This window comes from Diachasmimorpha longicaudata, chromosome 20 (assembly GCF_034640455.1).
Source record: "Diachasmimorpha longicaudata isolate KC_UGA_2023 chromosome 20, iyDiaLong2, whole genome shotgun sequence".
In the NCBI taxonomy this organism is placed as follows: domain Eukaryota; kingdom Metazoa; phylum Arthropoda; class Insecta; order Hymenoptera; family Braconidae; genus Diachasmimorpha; species Diachasmimorpha longicaudata.
In genome coordinates this window covers 1980043-2000345 of record NC_087244.1, presented here as the reverse complement: position 1 = coordinate 2000345, position 20303 = coordinate 1980043, and the positions used below count along the sequence as shown (strand labels likewise).

General features: G+C 42.7%; 5 protein-coding genes across 15 annotated transcripts; 2 read left to right on the top strand and 3 right to left on the bottom strand.

The window, feature by feature from the left end:
* Nucleotides 1–131: 131 nt before the first annotated feature.
* On the bottom strand, nucleotides 132–2857 carry LOC135171517 (cyclin-K). Its single transcript, XM_064138134.1, has 6 exons — nucleotides 2290–2857; nucleotides 2023–2154; nucleotides 1859–1964; nucleotides 1471–1701; nucleotides 1167–1313; nucleotides 132–1080 (listed from the first exon to the last, which is right to left on the bottom strand). Exons 1-6 carry the CDS (start codon nucleotides 2506–2508, stop codon nucleotides 635–637), a joined length of 1281 nt encoding a protein of 426 aa, XP_063994204.1. The 5' UTR covers nucleotides 2509–2857; the 3' UTR covers nucleotides 132–634.
* A 33-nt stretch (nucleotides 2858–2890) lies between these two features.
* LOC135171501 (ribosome biogenesis protein BOP1 homolog) lies at nucleotides 2891–13958 on the top strand. 9 transcript variants are annotated; one of them, XM_064138102.1, is made up of 8 exons: nucleotides 2891–3156; nucleotides 3317–5161; nucleotides 5278–5377; nucleotides 5478–5673; nucleotides 5756–7551; nucleotides 7747–8247; nucleotides 9164–9388; nucleotides 9479–9663. In XM_064138102.1, exons 1-5 carry the CDS (start codon nucleotides 3040–3042, stop codon nucleotides 5907–5909), a joined length of 2412 nt encoding a protein of 803 aa, XP_063994172.1. In that variant the 5' UTR covers nucleotides 2891–3039; the 3' UTR covers nucleotides 5910–7551; nucleotides 7747–8247; nucleotides 9164–9388; nucleotides 9479–9663. The 9 variants fall into 9 exon arrangements, with proteins under 9 accessions (XP_063994172.1, XP_063994173.1, XP_063994171.1 ...); XM_064138103.1 differs by having other exon boundaries at nucleotides 9102–9388; XM_064138101.1 differs by lacking the exons at nucleotides 2891–3156; nucleotides 3317–5161; nucleotides 5278–5377; ... (2 more) ...; nucleotides 9164–9388; nucleotides 9479–9663 and adding exons at nucleotides 9685–9787; nucleotides 10371–10456; nucleotides 10613–10698; nucleotides 10952–12145; nucleotides 12260–13958 and having other exon boundaries at nucleotides 7864–8247.
* On the bottom strand, nucleotides 3707–7882 carry LOC135171513 (tRNA (adenine(37)-N6)-methyltransferase). 3 transcript variants are annotated; one of them, XM_064138125.1, is made up of 6 exons: nucleotides 7742–7882; nucleotides 7194–7517; nucleotides 5449–7136; nucleotides 4993–5135; nucleotides 4275–4825; nucleotides 3707–4166 (listed from the first exon to the last, which is right to left on the bottom strand). In XM_064138125.1, the coding sequence occupies exons 1-3, from the start codon at nucleotides 7834–7836 to the stop codon at nucleotides 6011–6013; spliced, it is 1545 nt and encodes a 514-aa protein (XP_063994195.1). In that variant the 5' UTR covers nucleotides 7837–7882; the 3' UTR covers nucleotides 3707–4166; nucleotides 4275–4825; nucleotides 4993–5135; nucleotides 5449–6010. The 3 variants fall into 3 exon arrangements, with proteins under 3 accessions (XP_063994195.1, XP_063994194.1, XP_063994196.1); XM_064138124.1 differs by having other exon boundaries at nucleotides 3707–4825; XM_064138126.1 differs by lacking the exon at nucleotides 4993–5135 and having other exon boundaries at nucleotides 3707–4825.
* Nucleotides 13959–14879: 921 nt separating the features above from the next.
* On the top strand, nucleotides 14880–17357 carry LOC135171512 (anillin-like). The gene is made up of 3 exons (XM_064138123.1): nucleotides 14880–15124; nucleotides 15194–17139; nucleotides 17214–17357. The coding sequence occupies exons 1-3, from the start codon at nucleotides 15017–15019 to the stop codon at nucleotides 17350–17352; spliced, it is 2193 nt and encodes a 730-aa protein (XP_063994193.1). The 5' UTR covers nucleotides 14880–15016; the 3' UTR covers nucleotides 17353–17357.
* A 132-nt stretch (nucleotides 17358–17489) lies between these two features.
* On the bottom strand, nucleotides 17490–20302 carry LOC135171504 (polyribonucleotide nucleotidyltransferase 1, mitochondrial). The gene is made up of 4 exons (XM_064138111.1): nucleotides 20133–20302; nucleotides 18491–19946; nucleotides 18091–18399; nucleotides 17490–18010 (listed from the first exon to the last, which is right to left on the bottom strand). Exons 1-4 carry the CDS (start codon nucleotides 20300–20302, stop codon nucleotides 17630–17632), a joined length of 2316 nt encoding a protein of 771 aa, XP_063994181.1. The 3' UTR covers nucleotides 17490–17629.
* Nucleotide 20303: the final 1 nt, after the last annotated feature.

Sequence of the window (20303 nt, the reverse complement as noted above, 5' to 3'; positions counted from 1 at the left end):
GGCGGAGGAACAATACCGACACCACTGGCGACATCTATTGGGGCCCTTGAGAACTCCACCCTAATTAATGTAATTAATTCCAGTAAATCATTGAAAATAATTACAGTGGAATAAATAACATTATTATAGAATAATTTAAACAATTCTAATTTATTATCAAACATATCGAATTTCTACAAAAAACAGTTTATTTATTCCACCCTTATCACCAATAGGGATGAACAGCATGATAAATTGATTAATTAATTCAGTACTGACGTAGAAAATGAAAATCTCGTGCTCATCATCAGTGAAAATTTCTACAAAATCAATATTCCCCCCCCCCTCCCCCCAAATAATTAAAAGAGAAGTGAATGATGAAGTGACAAATATAAACAATTAATTCAATTCCAACCTCTTATCATCAAAAACTCCCCAAATATAAACAAATTATTATTGAAAATATCCTGAAAAAATTTTTGATCCCTCACCCCTCCCAGAAAATCAAAAAAATTTCCCTGAAAACTCTCCCCCATCCCCTCCATCAATTCCCTCCACCAATTAAATAAATTCCATTTCATCCACATGACAATTAAACCCAAAAAACAAAATTCATTACCTCAATTATCGAATTACATCAAAGCCCTGATGAACATCAAGGTTGAGGTGGATAATAATTACGAGGTGGATTATTGGGTAGTGGAGGTGGTGGTGCAGCACCACCAGGTCCCCCAGTGGATGGATTATTAGGTGGAAAATGTACCATTGGTTGATAACCATATGGTGGAAATGCTGATGGTGGTGGTGCACTTGTAGCTGGTGGATTGGATCTGATGGGGGGTGTGTGACCCATACGAATTGGTGGAACAATGTGATTCATGGGATTGACTGGTGGTGGTGGTGGTACTGATATATTTGCTGGTGGAAAAACAGCTGAATAAGCAGGAGCTGGTGGAAAGCTACCAGGATACGGTGGAAAGTGTCCTGGTATGTCCATGGGTTTGGTCGTGTCCATTGGTTCTGATGGAAGACAACCGTTGGATGCAGCTGCGACGATGGGAATCGTCGAGTCGACCTTGGGAATTTTGCAGGGAGTGACAGCTGAAATAAATAATTATCATTTCAAATCAAATTAGTCCTTCGTATCCACTGGAGTCTAATTAAAAATTGGAGGATCATTTGCTCACCATTTGGTGTACTCGATGCAGATTCGATATTCGGTACGACAACTGGATTATCTGGTCCTCGATTGTTAGATGGAATGAGTGGTGGTGAGTCTGGAGCTTTGGCGTTGTTCGTCTGGGAGTAGAGATCCAGAACTTGATGACAAATGTCTGTTGATGAAAAATAAACCAACAAATGATAAAAAAATTTTTTTACTTGCGAATTACGTCATTCAGAGGATCCAACTTCCTCAAAAGCTTCAAAAAAGGTAAATAAACAGCACCAGAGGTGCCAGATCATGGAGATAAGACACATTAAGTTGATTACCTTCCAGTAAATCCATCGTTACATCTTCCACGAACATATCCCACCATCGGAGGTGCTTTGGCTGACGACCATTCCAATCAACAACTTCAAATTTACTGAGTTTACCTGCCAGGTACATGAGGGCGACAGCTATTATTTCAGGTTCCCACTGGAGTGATAATGTTGTACATAAACTGTCGTTCACGAATGTCCACGCCATCTGCACCATTTTCTGGAGTTTGCCTTTGTCTCCTGTAATTAAACAAATTGATTAATTAATTCCTGAAGGTTTCTGATTGTAATACCCACGACATAACCTCAAAAAATCATTAAAAAAGGCTAAAATCGGTTTTAAGACGCAAAAGACGATTTATTTGATCACAATCAGAGGTGGATGTTGGAGATGTACCTTTCAGACACTTGGCATACTTCAGGAGATAGCTGTAGGGATGCTCCACTTGTAAATCGAACTTAATCGTCTGCAGTAAAATCCTCTCCAGCGTCATAACTTCCTCCTAATTGATAAACAAATGAATTAATTCCCTCGAAAAACCCCAAAATTTCATTGTTTACCTTGGGATCTTCCCCAAATGTCAGGAATTTCTGTTCAGTCAGAAGTGTTTTGGCAGTCTTGATGATGTCCTTGCACTTCTTGGGTGTCTCCTCGACCTTGCCAGCTAGAAAAAGGCAGCAACAGGCCGTCACCTGGAGCCAAAACACATTAAACCCCTGGACATTCCCCTCAACCCCCGAAAAATCCACCCCAACATGACAAATCACTGGACAAACTCATCAACTTTTAACCAACAACCTCATTAACTTAATCATTCGTCTACTCACATATCGAGGAAACTGTTTAAACGAATGGAACATGTAGAATCTGTGAAAATAAACAACTCCAGTGGCCATCGTATTGTATCCAAGTTCCAGCTTTGTTCCAGTGTCGATGATGAACCTGGCCCCTTCCTTTCTGTACCTGCATTCAGTCTCGTAGTCAATACCATCCTGGATCGATGGTGTATGTCGTAATTCCTTCTTGTCATAGTACCAACAAGGCATTTTCCCTGATGACTATCGAAACCCAGACCCCAGTGCACGTTAATCACCAACAAAATTATTTACAACCAACAATACATCTGTGGTAGCCAATTGTTGGAGATTCCTGGAGTCCAGTGATAGTATTCCTTAATGTACCAACACTCTTTCTCATTAAATCCTGATTGTCTCTAATTTACACCGAATATTTGGGGAAAATAACCTGTACATTGATCACCACAACACTTTTTTATTCATTTTAATGGGCTCCGGGTCTTTGTTGTTAATTGTTTATAACCCAGGACACTAAAAACTAATGTTAAACGTGCTCCAGGACGTGGTAAACCATTCAGACTCCAATTGACATGTGATGCCAACAGAAAAACCCGACATAACCTCACTTTACTCTGTAATTCCCTAGGCATCGTCCCTAGGGAAAAAATGGCTGCCGTGAAGTCGTGGCGGCACTGTCTGGGGAAAATGGCGGCTGTTACAGGGGAACAGACATAACCTCAAAGCTCTTCAGGTACGTGGAGTCACTCACATGGCGTAAACATGCCGCGAAAGGGGAAAAAATTGTTGAAAAGGAAGTCTGAAGGTGTTAAAGTTGATAATGAAGTGTTGGACGAAGTGAAAAATCATGAAGAAGACGACGTGGCCTCTTCTAATCAGGTAATTAAATCAATAATTGCTTTACTGCACCCTAGAATTGTAGTTAGATCGTTGGAGAGCACCTGGGGACCAGAAGAATCCAAAGTCTGGGCCTTTTTTTGGTGCTAATAACCCCCAGAACTTCAAAAAAAATTCCCAATTAATTTTTAACTCATCACAGGACTCTGGAACTGAAGATCTCCTCCCCGAAGAGTTCTCCAGCGATGGCGACAGCTCCGACGACGATGTCCTGGAGAATTCTCACCCAGAGGACTCGGACGAGGAGAAGGACGAGGTTCTCTTCGATTCTGATATCGAGAGTGACGACCTGTCCTTCGAAAGTGCTTCAGAACAATCAGAAGAATCAGAAGACGAGGAAGAGCAGAATGATTTGCAGACCTCCGAGCCCTCACCCACCTCTCCAGACCCTTCTCCACCCTCAGTAGACTCATCCAACCCCTCACGCAACCCTTCACTATCCAAACAACCCCCTAAACCCCCCAGGAATGCACCGAAACCCCTGGAAAATCCTTCAACCTCATCAAAACCACCTCAGGACGAGTACGAATACGATTCCTCTGACGAAGAGGACATTCGCAACACCGTTGGTAACATTCCCATGAAATGGTACGATGATTACCCCCACATCGGTTACAATCTCGATGGGAAGAAGCTCCTGAAGCCAGAGAAAGGAGATCTCCTGGACAATTTCCTGAAGCGAATGGAAGATCCTGACTTCTGGCGAACTGTTAAAGACCCAACGACTGGTCAGGACGTGATTCTGAGTGAAGAAGACATCAATCTCATCAGGAGAATCAAAAACCAAAAGATTCCAGACTCTCAGTTTGATGATAACGCACCCTGGATCGAGTATTTCACCTCTGAAGTGATGAAGACACCTCTGAGGAAGTTCCCAGAGCACAAAAGATCGTTTTTACCATCTAAAAACGAAGCTAGACAGGTCTCCAAGCTGGTGCACGCCCTGAAGATGGGATGGATCAAGTCCTCGGAGGATATGGCGAGGGAGAGGGCTGAGAAGAAGAGGGAACCACAATTTTATATGCTTTGGGCGTCTGATGATCAGGCTGAGGAGATGAGAAGAATTCACAAACATATTTCAGCACCAAAGAGACATTTACCTGGACATGCTGAGAGTTATAATCCACCACCAGAGTATTTGTTCGATAAGAAAGAGCTGAAGCAGTGGAATAAGTTGAAGATGACACCCTGGAAGAGGAAACTTCATTTTATTCCCCAAAAGTTCAAGTCCCTGAGGGAAGTTCCTGCTTATCCCAAGTACATCAAGGAGAGGTTCCAGCGATGTTTGGACCTGTACCTCTGTCCCCGAGCCCTGAAGATGAAGCTAACAATTGATCCTGAGGTGTTGGTTCCTCAGCTGCCCAGCCCCAGGGACCTCCAGCCCTTCCCCACGACCATGTCGATGGTCTACAAAGGTCACACCGACATGATAAGGTCCATCACAACCCAGGGAAGGGGTCAGTACTTTGCTTCTGGTGGTGATGACATGAATCTACGAATCTGGGAGATATCCACTGGAAGATGTGTGAAGGTTATACCTTGTGGAGGTGTCATCAGGTGTGTTGCCTGGTGTCCTAATGAAGCTGTCTCTCTGATTGCTGTTGCTGCTGATAAAAAAGTACTTCTGATAAATCCAGGTGTGGGGGATCACCTGGTGACAAGTAAAACAGATAAACTCATGGGAATTATTCCTGAGAGTGATGTCATTGTCAGTGAGAGGGTGAAGGGGGCTGTCCAGTGGGAGCAGGCTGAGGGGGAGGTGTGGACAACTGGAGTCAGGGTTGTACTGAATCATTTCAAGATTGTTAAACAGGTTACCTGGCATCCTAGAGGTGATTATTTTGCAAGTGTTATGCCAGATGGACAGAATAGATCGGTTTTGATTAGTCAGTTGTCGAAGAGAAGGTCACAGATGCCCTTCAGCAGGCCCAAGGGACTTGTCCAGTGTGTCCTGTTTCATCCTGTCAAGCCCATATTTTTTGTTGCGGTAATTATCATTTTTTTGTCTGATTTTTTGAGGTTATGTTTGGTTTTTTTTGTTGTTTTTCATGGGATTTCGTCATTATTTTGTTTAAATGTTTAATAAAACTTGATTGTTTACAGACTCAACGACACATTCGTGTTTATGATCTTAAAAAACAAGAGATGATAAAGAAATTGTTGTCAGGATGTCAATGGATATCGACAATGGCCATTCATCCAGGTAATTAACAAACAAAAACTCCATAAAATGATGAAATTAATGGAAAAATCATCGAATCCATTTGTTTATACCTTTGTTAAATAATTTATTTATGTTTCAGCTGGTGATAATGTACTTGTTGGTACATACGATCGTAAAATGCTTTGGTTTGACATGGATTTAAGTACAAAGCCCTATCAGACTTTGAGGTTACATGGTACTGGTGTACGTGGAGTGGCATTTCACAAACGTTATCCTTTGTTTGCATCTGGTGCTGATGACAGAGGTCTCATTGTCTCTCATGGAATGGTTTACAAGTGAGAACAAACCTTTTATTCATAAATGTTGCAATTGTTTAAAAGAAATATTCAAAACTCTTGTCATTTGTCTTTGTTCCAGTGATCTACTTCAGAATCCACTGATTGTACCTCTCAAAAGATTCTCAAATCATGAAGCTTACAATGACTTTGGCATCTTGGACGTTCACTTTCATCCCATCCAGCCCTGGATATTCTCAGCTGGTGCTGATGCCACCATCAGATTGTACACGTAATCAACGATAAATTATCGTGGATTAAATTATGTTTTAGATTTAATAAATCAATTTTACATTTGTGCAAATATGAAATGATTTTGTCAGTTTGTTTTCCTCGATTATGATACAGGTGAGTGTCCAAGACACTGCCATTCAGGTTCTCCACAATCGCAGATTCTACCTGCTGGTCTGACTTGAAAGACAGTGACAATGCCCTTGCTGTCATCGAATCTACAACTAATATGTAAATCATGAATTAAAAATGTGTAAAATTGATTGGCCCATCTTTGCCTGAGGTAGACAGATCTTGGATCCTCCTGGAGGACATTCTCAATCGCCCTCTTCTGCTCCTCGATTTTATCATTAACAATTTCGTTGAGTTGTCTCAGAGCTCGATCATTGAACATCACAGACAGTGATCTAGATCCAGACTGGCTGATCCAGTCAGGCACCCGGACGTCGATCTGCTCGAGTGATTCAGCCCCTTCGCTGAGGTTCTGTAAGCTGCTGGTGATTCTGGATCCTCCAGCAGGAATATTCTGAATGTTGGATACTGTTTGTGAGGGTCTCAACACCTGGGATTCAAGTCCCTCTTCACCATCAGGCGCCTCACGGATTCCCATTCTCACTGGAGAGTTGTCCTGCCGGATGTTCAACATTCGTCGATTCAGGAAGTCCATGTTGGTACCACAGACAGAACTGGGTCCATCAGCTCCATCAAGCAGTCGAGAATTCCTGGGATCGTCGTCAGTCGGGGGAATCGATGAGTCGTTTGCTGAGTTATCGACCTGGGGAATCGAATCATCAGCTTCCAAGGTCACTGGAGATGTGTCAAAGTGTGAGGAGTTGGAGAACTCCTCTGCTTGAAGCCTCAGAGCCAATTCCTCGTCACCAGAAACGTCTTCTCTTGGGGGATCGTACGTTTCGATGCTCTCGTCCACTTCGTGATCCTCAGAATTACCATTCGTCTCCATCTTCAGGAGATGCTCCACATGCTGGGGACTGTCGTAATGAGGAATGTAGGGTTTTATGTCCAGGACTGGGGTACCATCCACGGTGTCCACTCCCTCGAAGACAATCGTGTTGCCCTCGATCTCCAGGATTTTCACTAGACTCAGACCAATGGGACAGGGACGATGGGGAGAACGTGTTGAGAATACACCAGTTCTGATGCCATTCAGACGAGGTGGAGCTACTTTTGCCCGTGTGTGGGTGGACTCGTTGCGATGAAAGTGAAAGAGAATCCTGAAGAGGTAAATTGTTGCAATAAAATGAAGAAAATCGAATTAATTTTGGGCTCACCACATGTGGGAGAACTCCTGGAGTCCATTCAGGGCATGTTCAGGATTCGTGAAGACAGTGTTGAATAATGTGATCTTCCCACACATGTCCCTACCAATCCCCGACTGCCTGGGAGTCCCTCTCTTGCTGGGGAATCCAGTGTTGATGACTCCTATTGGTGTCATTGACACTGATGATGTGTCCAACGGTTGGGAAGTCGATGTCGTGGGCTCCAGGGGTGATAAATCGTCCCCTGGAGGAGTGGATCCCAGGTGGTGGCTGATGAGTCTCTTGATACCGTTCACATCCTTCTCGAAGATGTACCTGAGGCTCTTGATTTGTTGTCTGAAGGAGATAAAATAAATAAATAATTTCATTGGTGAGTGAAAAAAGCTGATTATTTGTTATTTCGTATTTTAATTAATTATTGGTAAAGTAATTATGGAATGCCCATCTGGATTCTCATCTTTGTCTCCCTCTGGAGGATTGAAAGGATCGTTGTTTATTGTTTATTCACCCTGAGACTGTTCACTTGTTATTTATTTATTTATTTGTAAAATCATTGTCACCTCAGGTTGTGAATCTCACGTCGTGCGGTGTTCAGCTGCCCCAGGAGCAACACAGGATCCACTGGGTCGTCCCTCTGACCATTAACAGAGTCCATTGTCTGTTAATTCAGTCAATTAGGCATGATTAATTAATTAACAGTCTTTGCAGTTGAAAATGTCAATTAAAATCCTTCGATTATTGAGGAGGAGTTGAGGTGCCTTTGGGCGAGTTCTCAATGAACGAGCGAACGACTTCCGGCGAATTCTCAACGACAGAGTCCACTGCGCATGCGTTTGGAAGCGGGAGAGGGGAGTTGGCGTCCAAAATGGCGTCCAATATGGCGGAACGAGTTCTTGTTGGTGGACTTTCTTTGTGTTTCGACGATGTTTGTGCTAATTGGTGAGGATTAATTGGGAAAATTGGGGGGAAAACGTCGAGAAAATGTTGATTGTCTGCTGTGATCTATTGGCTTTGGTCTTTTAACAAGAAGAGGGTCGAAATCATGAGAATTTACCCGAGAAATTCGGTGAGTTAACAACATTTTCCTGTTGGAAATTCATTTGAGGGTTTATTAACACTGAATATTGCCAATAAATTAATAAACTATGGAGTATTGTTTAAGGGTTGTTAATAAAAAGTTGTTGAGGAGGCATTAGGGTGTCTCATCCGACGATTTGTTACCCCTTTTGCATAAATAATACACTGAATACTGCAAAAAAATCGATAAGACACTGGGTATTGTTTAAAAGATAAAGGATTATAAACAAAAAGTTGTTGAGGAGGCATCGAGGTCTCATCCGACTATTTGTTGTTAACCCTTTCCATGGATGATACACTGAATAATTGCAATAAATAATATGCAAATTATTTGCATAATTGGACACTGAAAATTGCTTTGGATAATTAAAAACCACTGAGTATTGTCTAAGGATGCATCAAAGGATTATAAATAAATAATTGTTGAGGAGGCCCTAAGGGTGTCTCATCCGACTATTTGTTGTTAACCCTTTTCTATGGATGATCCACTGAATAATTGCAAATAAATTAATTAAACCTTCAGTTTATTATTAACAAATACAATAACATATCATAAATAAAGTTAATGTTGTTACTGAGACATTGAGAATGACTATTTGTTCTTAAAAATCAATATAAATAAATTACAGAATAATTTTAATGATAAAGAAATAAATGTTTACGAATATTTAAACTATAAATTAATACATAAGATAATTTAAATAATATATTAATTATTGAATGTTCCATACGAATAAAAACACTTGTCTATTGTCAATTAAGCAATTTATTTGTGACTGTCTGTTACAATTAATATAATTAATTAATGAATAATAAATACGTTCCAACTCACGTTTTTTTCAGTCTTCAATTGTTTATTCGTCATTTTTAATCCAAAAATCGTTTTTTAAAATATAAATTGAGAGACTGCGGACGTCTATGGAGCCACTTCAACCCCCAAATTTCGCCCCAACCAGGAGGGACGTACCTGTCGATAAAACAGACGGGAATTAACGACCGAGAATGTGACGACCTGGAGATCTTTTTCCTCCAGGAGATGAGAATACCACGAAAAACGTAGGGATCGACTCTAGGGAATTTCTGGTACCTTCGAGGGATCGCAAAAGGTCTCAGGAATGGAATCTCTAGAGGTCAGCGACTCTATTTCTCATTTGTTTACAACTCTAAGGCGGTTCCTTTGAAGTACCACCTCATTAACTATTGAAATTTTCGTTTTCCAGGAGGATTAGGCCCCCCCAGGGGCATTACCCACCCGAACCTGCTCTCCCCCATCATTTATCGATGGAAAACAACTAGTGAAGGGAAGGGAGCCCTCAGGAGCACAACTTCCCATTTTTAATTACGATTTTTCATTAAATTCTGTGCAGTAGAGAGAATTTTCGAATAAAAAAATATTTTATTTAAATATTCGAGTCTTTTCCTTCAGGTCTGGGCCCTAAGTTCATTACCCGCAATTCAACGGATGGGCCCACCGGTTCTCAAGTTTCCCCCGACCTGTCCAGACATTTCCATGATGAGGGAGTCATCAGGTAGAGGAATTATCGTTTACTCTGGGTCTTGTCGTAATAAATCCATTGATTGCTTTTCCATAGCATCAGAATATTGAAAATTCAGCCAGTGAATGTTCGGTACATAACAGCAGGGGGTGGGGGAAATCGGTAAGGGATGTAGATTTTCAGGTAAATTTGGGGAGACGATGAAGACCCCCTGGAGAGCCTGCGACGACTAATTTTTTCGGGTCCTAATCCCTTTAACCTGAGGATCGATGAAAGACAAAACTTTGTAATTACGAGTCTCAGAAATGTAGGTCATTAGTGAACTCTGTGCTTTGAAAATTTATTTATTATTATTTATTAAATAATTTATCGTTAATTCTTTCGTTTCTCGACGAATTCTCGAATTTTATTCATTAAAAAATGGATTTTTCTCAAATATTAATTACTCGTAATTTGTTTTTCAATTATTTATGTCAAATCGAGTGTTTCTGATCCTTCAGGTGCATTTTATAAATGTTAATTGGGTAATTCAGTCGCCCTGCGAAGGTCTAATCACCAAAAATCATTCCAATCAAAATATTAACGATTTTATTTCTCAATAATTAACAAAAATTAGGAAAATTCAGATGTTGGCGTCTTCGTTCATTAACCATTCCCCGAAAGAGACAGGAGACATCGTTAATCCTCATCCCCAGTCTCCAGGTAAATCATTGGAGGGGGTAATAGCACTTACTTAGCAGATCGGCAATTGGACAGTTGTATTACCACACCCTCCAACCCTGTCGTTTCTTGTCCACTGAATAATTTTAGTTTATCAGTTGGAAATATTTTTCTGAATTGGCACATGTGCTTGGACAGCCGTCAGTGTGACATCAATCGTAATTTCGCAGTCAGGTTGACAAGTTCATCAGGAAATGGGTCCACCGTTGAGTACATTTACAGAGGTAAGTGCAGTAATTGTTTAAATTAAACAATAATAATTATTATGAATTAATTGATGAATTTGGAGAATTAATTGTCGATAGAACTCAATCATTTTTTTATCCAAATGTTTTGTTGAATTATTTTTTATGGTTCAGCTTCATTTTTTATTTATTTATTTACCTCTTTATTTACTTACTTATGTACTTATTTATTTATTTACGTATTTATTTACTTATTTAATATTTAATAAACTCAACAATTAAATTTTTTCAGAGAATGCTCTTGCGAGCTGCAGCAGTGAACGAAGCTAATCGTCAAAGAATGCTCCAGAGGGTTGAAAATCAATACACAGTGGTGTTCCTCACCCCTGAAGAGACGCTGGATCTCCAGCGTGATGATGATGACGTAAGTCCATCCCCCACGATATCCTCGATAGACACCGCAGAGTTAGAAGCTCAAATAGACGCTCTAGATGTCCATCAAGAACCCTCGACGTCTGATAGTCTTGAAGCTGAGACTGGAGTGATGAACATCACCGAGGAGGTCATAGCACCACCAAAGCCGAAGAGGAGGTGCCTCTGGTCGGACGTGAACTTGGGAAGGGTTCCAGTCCAGGTGATGACGAGCAAGATGATTCAGAAGGTATCAGTGGAGACGAAAATTGAGGGGATGAGGACAACTGAGGAGATGCCAGTGGAGAGGACAATTGAACAATTTTTTGAGAGGAGAGTTGAAGAGGTTCCACTGGAGGGAAGAGCTAGAAAAACTCCAGGTGAGAGGACAATTGAACCGGTTTTCCTGCAGAAGAGAGTTGGACCGAATTTTGTGGAGAAACCACCTCGTTCGCGTCTTCTGGAACGAAAAATCCAGGGGATTCCAGTGGAGAGGAGAGGGGAACCGAATTTAGTGGAGAAACCACCTCGATCGCGTCTTCTGGAACGAAAAATCCAACCGATTCCAGCGGAGAGAAGAGTTCAACCGAATTTAGTGGAGAAACCACCTCGATCACGTCTTCAGGAACGAGAAATTCAACGAATTCCAGTGGAGAAGTCACGATCACGTCCACTGGAACGAGAATTCCAGTCATATAGACTGGAGAGTGATATCGAACCGTATCCAGAGGATATTGGATTTGAAAAGAGTCCACTGGACAAGACAATTGAAACGATTCCATCGAGCAGAATCAGGGGACAGAGTAGAATAACGAGTGTGGTGGAGAAGTTCCTGGAGGATGCACTTGCTGAGCAGTTGAACAACATCAGAAGCAGGAACTACAATCGATTACCCTCGATTCAACGTCAGGAGAGACCCTCGATCTTCAAGAGGATCATGAACTTCTGGAAACGAAATAGAAATACTGTTCCATCCAGTGAGGAGGAGCAGGTGGAGGAACTGGAGACCAGACGTCGCAGGAGTTTCCAGCAGAGGATGAGACAGTGCCAGACATTCTCACGGAGGGTTAGACATGTGAGTAAATGAATTGTCCTTCAGTTCACTGGATTTTTTCATCAGGTGTGAGGTGTCTGTTGTCCAGCAGGAAAAAGCTCATCAATTATCTAATAAAATGTCCTTTAATTCCAGAGAATCCGAACAACACTGACACGAGAAAAGTCTCCAGAGGTGGAGATGACCCTGGAGCATCCGCCGACATGCTCCCTGGATAGGGATCGAGTGGAGATGCTGCAGAAAATCATCAAGCACATGAGGATCCAGCAGTGCATGATAAATCAGGCGAATAAAGCATTGAGAGCACGAAAGTCCAGCAACGAGTCCCTGGATATCCAGGCAGAAGTTGAATCAGAACGTCTGCTGTTGATCGCCCTTCTTCGGAAGGGTTTGCTTCACAAAGAATTCAACGAGATTGGGAACAAACTGAGTGATAATACCTACAAAGACCTGAAGACTCCAACTGAATGGACTGAAATAACAATCAGAAACATAAACGTCAGTCTTGTTAATAGTCTTCCAGACGAATCAGTGTCTGATGATGTACCATTGGAATGGTTCGTTGTTGTCGTTAGGGAAGGTAGCAATGTCTGGGGTAGTCCACCAATTTCTCGTCCCCAGGTTTCGAGTCTTCTGAAATTTCCAGATTTTACATGCAGCATCGACAAGTTGCAGCCGAACTTCAAGATAATCATCGAGGTGTACAGCCTGGACTTGGTGTCATCCCTTGGGTATCTCTTCGAGAGTCAGCCAGTAGTTCCTCATAGTGTGTTGAACAGAACCTGGACCTGTCCATCGCCATCAGAAGCCAGTGGTGAAGGTACCAGCTCTGAGGAGCCACAGGGCAGAAGGATATACGTGTCTTCGTTCGTCAAGTGGGGACATCTGGAGTTGGGTCTTTCTGATCTGACGAAGTCAACCCCTTGGACACTGACGGATATGCCACATAACTCACCCCTTGGTGGCATCATCCACCTGAACCTCTCGTGCAAACTTCACGTGTCGACCTGCCATGAAGGGCTCCTCACTTTTGGAGAGAAGAATGGAAGGGTGATCACTTGGAGCAAGCGTTGGTGTGTCCTGAGGGGAGCCAGCTTGATGTTCTGGCATTATCGCACTGATGTGCAGGAGAAGCCACCCCTGAAGACCATTGACTTTGTCCAATACTCACCAGAGGTCATCACAAAGGGTAACAAAGACATGTGCTCGAAACCTCGAACGATTCTCTTGGAGATGATGAAGGTTAGGGAGGCACATGGACGTCAGAGTGCTCACATGGAGTGCAGACACTCACTTCAGACCTTCATTCTGGCTTTTGATCATAAAAAAGATGTCAACGAGTGGATGTCGAAGTTGAATAATGTGATGAACGTTCTTCGATGCTGGAATGCAAAGTACATTCAGAATATTCAGCATTCTCCATTGATTGCTGATGTCAGGACCACAGATTTATGATTATTGGGGGAGACAATCAGAGGAAATGATCTCCAAAGCCTATGGAATATTTTTAATTACCTTTTGTACTACTTGGTTGGATTTTTCAGGGGTGAATGTCCATTTTTCTACTCTAAAACGATTTTTTCCACCCCTATGTACGTTGTATTCAAGATGGCCGACATATTATGGTGTCAGATTATGTTGTGGCATAAATATCAAAGAAAAATATTAAAAAATATATAGAGTGTTAGACTTAGAAGAGCCTAGACCATTTGTGCAGCAAGGAAAGTTAGTTTAGATTGTTTAGACTAGTATAACATAAACAAAGTATATATTTTCGTACAATTAATAACATAATTGATAATGTAGTTTATGAATAAAGCTCCATCGATGGTAATTCCTTTCTGATTTCATCATTCTTGATCAGTGTTGATGGCAGTAGTCATACTGTCTGGTTTCTGGATCCAACAGCTGGTGCTAAATCTACCAACAGCATTTCCATCGACCTTGAAGAGAACTGTGAGTTCTCCAGCTGGAGAGACTCCTATGTTCACTAGAAAAAAATATAAAACACCAGATGGATCAGGATTTATACAATTATTAATAGACTCTGGCTGAGTGATAGTAATTAAGGAAAATTATGGGATATTTTATGATAATGAACACACCCTGAATTTTATGATTAACAATACCATTATCTGATGCACTACAGATAATGTCGTGTGTAAATGATGTGTATTCTTCGGCGATAATTGCTGGATCGACTACAACAAAGGAAAATAAATAAAATTAAGTCGTATTTTGTGAGAATTCTTCCTAACCTCCAAAGAGATTAATTAATCCATTAGTTTAATTAGTTTATAAGAAGTAGAACATGAATGTAGAAGACCTTTCTTCGAGGATTGAAGAAGGAAATGATAAACTTTGGGCTCATGAAGAAATTATGCAGAAAAGTGAGGTTAGAATGCCAGAAATTTACAGCTGGGTAATTGTGATAAGTTAATTACATGAAGACGCAATTAATATGAATAGAACATTGTATTTAATTATAAAGGGATTTGTTATGGGGATTTTATGGAGGTGATCCCCTAGACCAGGTCGATCTCCACAAAATAAAATTTGCTGTTCATGAAACAGGACATCACATCAACAAACCAGGTTCATCATCTGATGGGGTGTGTTTGGCGTTGTGTGCCATTGTAACACTCGTTAAAAAATCAAAATATCCTTCCAATTAATCCAATAGACTCGTTAATTATGTCAATATCCCATCAGTACGAGGAAATGATCGTAATTTAATTAATTACACACGTCTGTCTCCACCAGGATCAGCTTGTGAAGTTGATCGTGAGAACAAAGACTCATGAAAATTCAATTTCGGTATTACATCCCCCCCCCCCAACCCCAGAATTAATCTATCACCGAGGGAATGACCTCAGAAAGGTCCCCATCCTCATGTTTACATTCAGTCGTAACACCAGTCCCAAACCCTCGAGTGTTTCCTCCAATTTCACAACTAAAATTTCCAAAATGGCGATGAGAAAACCCCCCACATTCACCGAGGTGAGCATTACAATGAATTAATTCACCAAAATCCTCTGGAACCCTCAACAAAACCCTTATTTACTCTAGAGAATGCTGAGAAGGGCCTCATCACGTACCCTCCCTCGTCAGCAGAAGGTGATAGAGGCGATACAGGACGAAGTACCTGTTCCAGAAGCTGTTGTCGTCACCGAGACAAAGGACAATTCCCTGATCTCCGCATTGTCGACTGAGATCAAGAACTTGGAACGACAAATCCAGACTTTGGAGATGGAGAGGGCAGAGCTGTCCCTGGACCCATCGACGAGCATTCAATCCCCATCGTCGAGGGTTGAAGACGTCCAGGAGCTGCCTCCAGAGGCTGAGGCAACTGGGGATGAGACAAAGGGCATCATCGAAACCCCTAAACTCCCCAGGAAGGCCCTCAGACCCAACATGGAGTCCACCAGGACTTCGCTGCTGATCGATGATCCAGGTCCCACAAGTGCTGAGACCCAGAACCCAATGCAGGAGAGCACGATATCCTCAATCAGAGATGGAGAGGGTGGTGATAAGGGGGTGCCCGACGAGGTGAAGAATTTTCTGGATGTTGCTCTTGGGGATGAGCTGAATAACACGACTGTGACTTATGGGGAACAGTCTGGGGGAAAGGATCGAACTAATTCCCATTTCAACGCCAGTGAATTGATATCTGAAGAGAGGTCACCCCTTGACAGAAGGACAACTAGTCTCAGGAAGGACGAGAAGAAACCTGAGGTGGTGGGGGAGGAGGGGGTGGCCAAGGAGACAAAGGACACTGGCACCATCAACAGAAGTTTGAGGTTCTACAGGTCATTGTCCCAAAGAATTAAGAAAAAAATCAGATCTACCTTGAAACGAAGATCTCCAGAGGTAACTACCCCCCCGACCCCTCCCCAGAGGTTAATCCTGGAGGACAAGGGACGAGAGAATGTCCCAGATGTTATCCTGCGACGTATTACGATGCAGCAAAGTGTCATTGAACAAGCTGGCAAAGCACTGGCTGTCTGTCGTGCTAACAAAGAATTTGCTGGTAGTTCAGAGGAAGCTGAATCAGAACGTCTGCTTCTCATTGGGGAAATTCGTAAGTGTTTACTTCAGGATGAGTTCTACAGACTGAGCAGACGATCAGGGGAGACTTCACGTCTGGAAGAGGCCTTGGAGATCGCAGAATGTGCACAAGTGACTGTTCAACATGTTAATTTGAGCCTTCGTGAGTGTCTCATGAGGGAGCCATCACCTGGGGACATCAGTGAGTGGTTTGTTGTCGTTGTCATCGAGGGAACTAATGTCTGGGGGAGTTCACCAGTTCCTCGGCCTTTGGAGTCTTTGGTTTTGGAGGTTAAGGATTTTATCTGCAGAATTGAGAACTTGAAACCCAATTTCAAGATCATCCTGAAGATCTATGCACTGAAGCTGAAGTCTGGGGAGGTTTTTAATCATGAAGAGAAGTATCATATTGTGCCTTCTAGACTGGGGAACACCTTCGCCTGTCCCTCGCCCACGAAGTTCTTGAAGAAAATGGAAAAACACGCGTCACCCAGGGGGGGTCAGCAGACCCAGAGCATTTCATCTTCTTTTGTCAATTGTGGACAAGTGAATTTTGGCCTGAATGACCTGGGCCTGTCATCTCCATGGCCACTGACTGGTGTTCCTAATGAGTCTGTTCTCCTGGGGACAATCGATGTTAATTTGTCCTGCAGACTTCGCCTGTCTGTCTCTCATCAGGGATTCGTTAATTATGGAGGTGAGGCTGGAGGGTCTGTTGTCTGGAACAGGAGGTGGTGTGTTCTCAAGGACAGTATGATGATGTTCTGGAATTATCCCAGGGAACAGGAGTCCAAGGCACCTGTCACGAGCATTGACCTGTCTCACTGCACTGATGCAGTTGTTTCAGAAGTTGATAGAGAACTTTGTGCTAAACCTAGAACTATTGTCATGGAGACTGTGAGGATGCGAGAGGTGGGGGATGTCGACAGTATGTTAATTAGTTGCAGACAGCGTTACGCAGTCCAGAGGTTGTTTAATGAATTATATTGTTTATTACATTATTCGTTTGCTGTTATTTTGATTTTATTTATTATCGTTGCAGACATTTGTTGTCTTACGACACCAGGACAGACCTTGACGAATGGAAAACGATGATCAATCAGGTGATCACTGCATTGAGACAATGGAATGTCACTGTCATGAAGGACCCCCCCACGTCTCCGATGATTTCCGAAATTTAAATGAATTTTTTATACAAAAATAAGGAACAAGGAACATGTGCATGTAAATAAATTAATTGACAATGTCTCATGCAGTCAGAGAATGTAAATAAAATTTTATCATTTCCTTCGAGACAATAAATTAACACATCAGAGGATGGAAAGGAAACCATTTGATATTTTATTTGGCCTCCAGGATCTCCAGTCGTTAAAAATATTTACATTTATTATCTCCAGGACAACTTCAGAGGTAGAAAATTGTTTTACAGGTTAATATTTACAGAACAAGAAACCTATTTCACGAGGTGTAATTTTTTGTGATGCCACTGGCTCCCTGGAGAACCTTTCGTGATAATCGCATGTTCCCAGAAGCTGGATCACGACCGAAGTACTTCACCTGGAGTTCCTGACCAACTTCGATGTTGAGAGCACTGGGATGGGTGACCAGGCGTTGATCCAGCTGGGAATTATGGAGCAGTGCTGGATGCATATTTGGATAGAGGATGACCATGACTCCAGAGTCACGAATCTCCACGACTTTAGCTGTGTAAATACCCCCAAACTCCAGCTCCGGGGCTTTTTCCTCAGCTAGAATCTTGCTGATCATGTCCTTGGCTTCAGCCATCGCCGTTTCATTCGGTGCAAAAAGAGTGTAGACGTTCTCCTCTTGTGCGTGAATCTGAAACATGAAATCCAATCAAGAAGATGATGATGAGGGACTGACAGGGACAGGAAGACCTCCAGGAATTTTTAACTCACAGTGACTCCAGTTTCCACCAGGATTTTCTTCAAATTTGATCCTCCAATACCCAGGAATCTCCCTCGCTGGTGGACTGGCACCTCAATCGTCGCGTTAACTGGCATGTTATGTTTACCAACTCGTGGAGATGATATCACCGAGTTCATCTTCCCTAGAATTTCACTCTTCGCTGTCACAGCTTGACTGATGCTCTCCATCACGATCTTCAGAGGAAGACCAGGAATTTTGACGTCTGCTTGAAGGGCTGTGATTCCCTTCTTCGTGCCAGCTATTTTGAAATCCATATCACCAAGATAATCTTCAATTCCCTGAAGAGATAAAAATAAATAAATAAATAAATTCCTGGAGAATAAATATTTCTTCGATTTTCCTCAGTCTAGACCCTTCATCCTGACTCACCAAGAGATCAGTCAGTATCCTGTAATCCTCAATCTGCTTCCTCTCCCTATCATACCTGGTGACAAGACCAATAGCAACACCAGCAGCTGGAGTAGCAATGGGCACTCCAGCATCCAGAAGTGCCAGACTCCCACCACAAACAGAAGCCATCGAGGAGGATCCATTGCTCTCCAGGACTTCGCTGGTCAGTCTCACAGTGAATGGATAGTCCTCAGGGATCACTGGCCTCAGTCCCCTCTCTGCAAGGGCCCCATGTCCCATCTCCCTCCTCCCAATGGGCCCAGTCCTTCCTGTCTCCTTCGTAGCATACGGTGGAAACTCATAATGAAGAAAAAAATTCTTCTCCTTGATTCCACTCGTCAGCATCGTCACCGTATCCATTTTCAGGGCACTATGCAACGAGTCCAGAGTTACAGTGCACAGTACCTGGGTCTGGCCCCTCTGGAACAAGGCAGAGCCATGAAGAGGCTTGAACAAGTCGACCTGACACGAAATTTGTCGTAAATCCGTCAGCTTTCTCCCATCGCACCTCACGTCGTTCTCGAAGATCAGAGACCTGAAGATGTCCTTGGAGACCATTCCAAAGGCTTCGACAACAGCTGGTAAATCCAGATCTGGAACACTGCTCTTCATGGTCTCCAGGACATTGGTCCTGAGGTTATTGAGAGCTGTGTCCCTGGAGATTTTGTCGTGGGAGTAATCCATGAAAATGTCTCGCAATTTAATCTCCGAAAGAGATCGAACTGCTGTCTTCAGGTCTTCATTGACTCTGCTGACGTCTCCAAGAGTTCGTTTCGTCTTTCCATGAGTTTTCGATAGTTCAGAGATACCAGCGATGATACCCTGACATTCCTTCACCGCCATCTTGATCGCTTTCTTGAGATCCTGCTCCAGAATTGCTTTAGCACAGCCGTCCAACATGATGACGAGATTCTGGTGGGTGGCAGTGACGATGAGGTTGAGAGTACTTTTGTGGATGTCATGACGTGTTGGATTGATCAGGACATCATTCCCCAGTAGACCAACTCGTACAGCCCCCACTGGACCGTTCCAGGGGATGTCTGAGAGGGCTAGAGCTGCTGATGCTGCGTTGATTGCCAGGACATCTGAGTCATTCTCTCCATCGATGGCGAGGATGTTGCACATTATCTGGGTGTCGAAGTTGTAGGAATCAGGGAATAAGGGACGTAGGGATCTGTCGATGAGTCGACTGGTGAGGATTTCGTGTTCGGTTGGGCCCAATTCACGTCGAAGGAAATTTGTGGGAATTCTACCAGCTGCAGAAGCTTTCTGACGATAATCAACGACCAGAGGGAGGAAGGAGCTCGTAGCAGAGGAGTGGGTTTTACTTACTGATGTCGCCATCACTGAGGTCTCCCCGAAGGTCACAACCCCACAGCCATCAGCGAATTTTGCTAATTTCCCTGTGGATATTGTCAGGGGTTTCTTGGAGGTCCTGTGGAACGACAGAAATCGATTTTTTCATTGTTCAAAGCCCTTTGTCTGCATATTTTCCTTCTCTAATGTCTCATAAAATGCACTTGGAAGTTGTCAATCAGAAAATGGAGGATTTCCTGGTGAATTTATCACGAAATTCTGAGGTTACAGCTGAAACTTTCGAGGAACAATGGACTCCACTCACCCATGGGACAACAGAACCTTAACAGCCGGTGAATTCTGGAAGGAAGACGACATCCTGAGCTGCTGTAGACCTCCATTTTTAATTCTAATTCGATATTTCAAGGGAGAATAATTCAATCTTTGAGATCGAATTAACCTGAATGTGGTTATTGATGCCATTGGAGCCGGCATG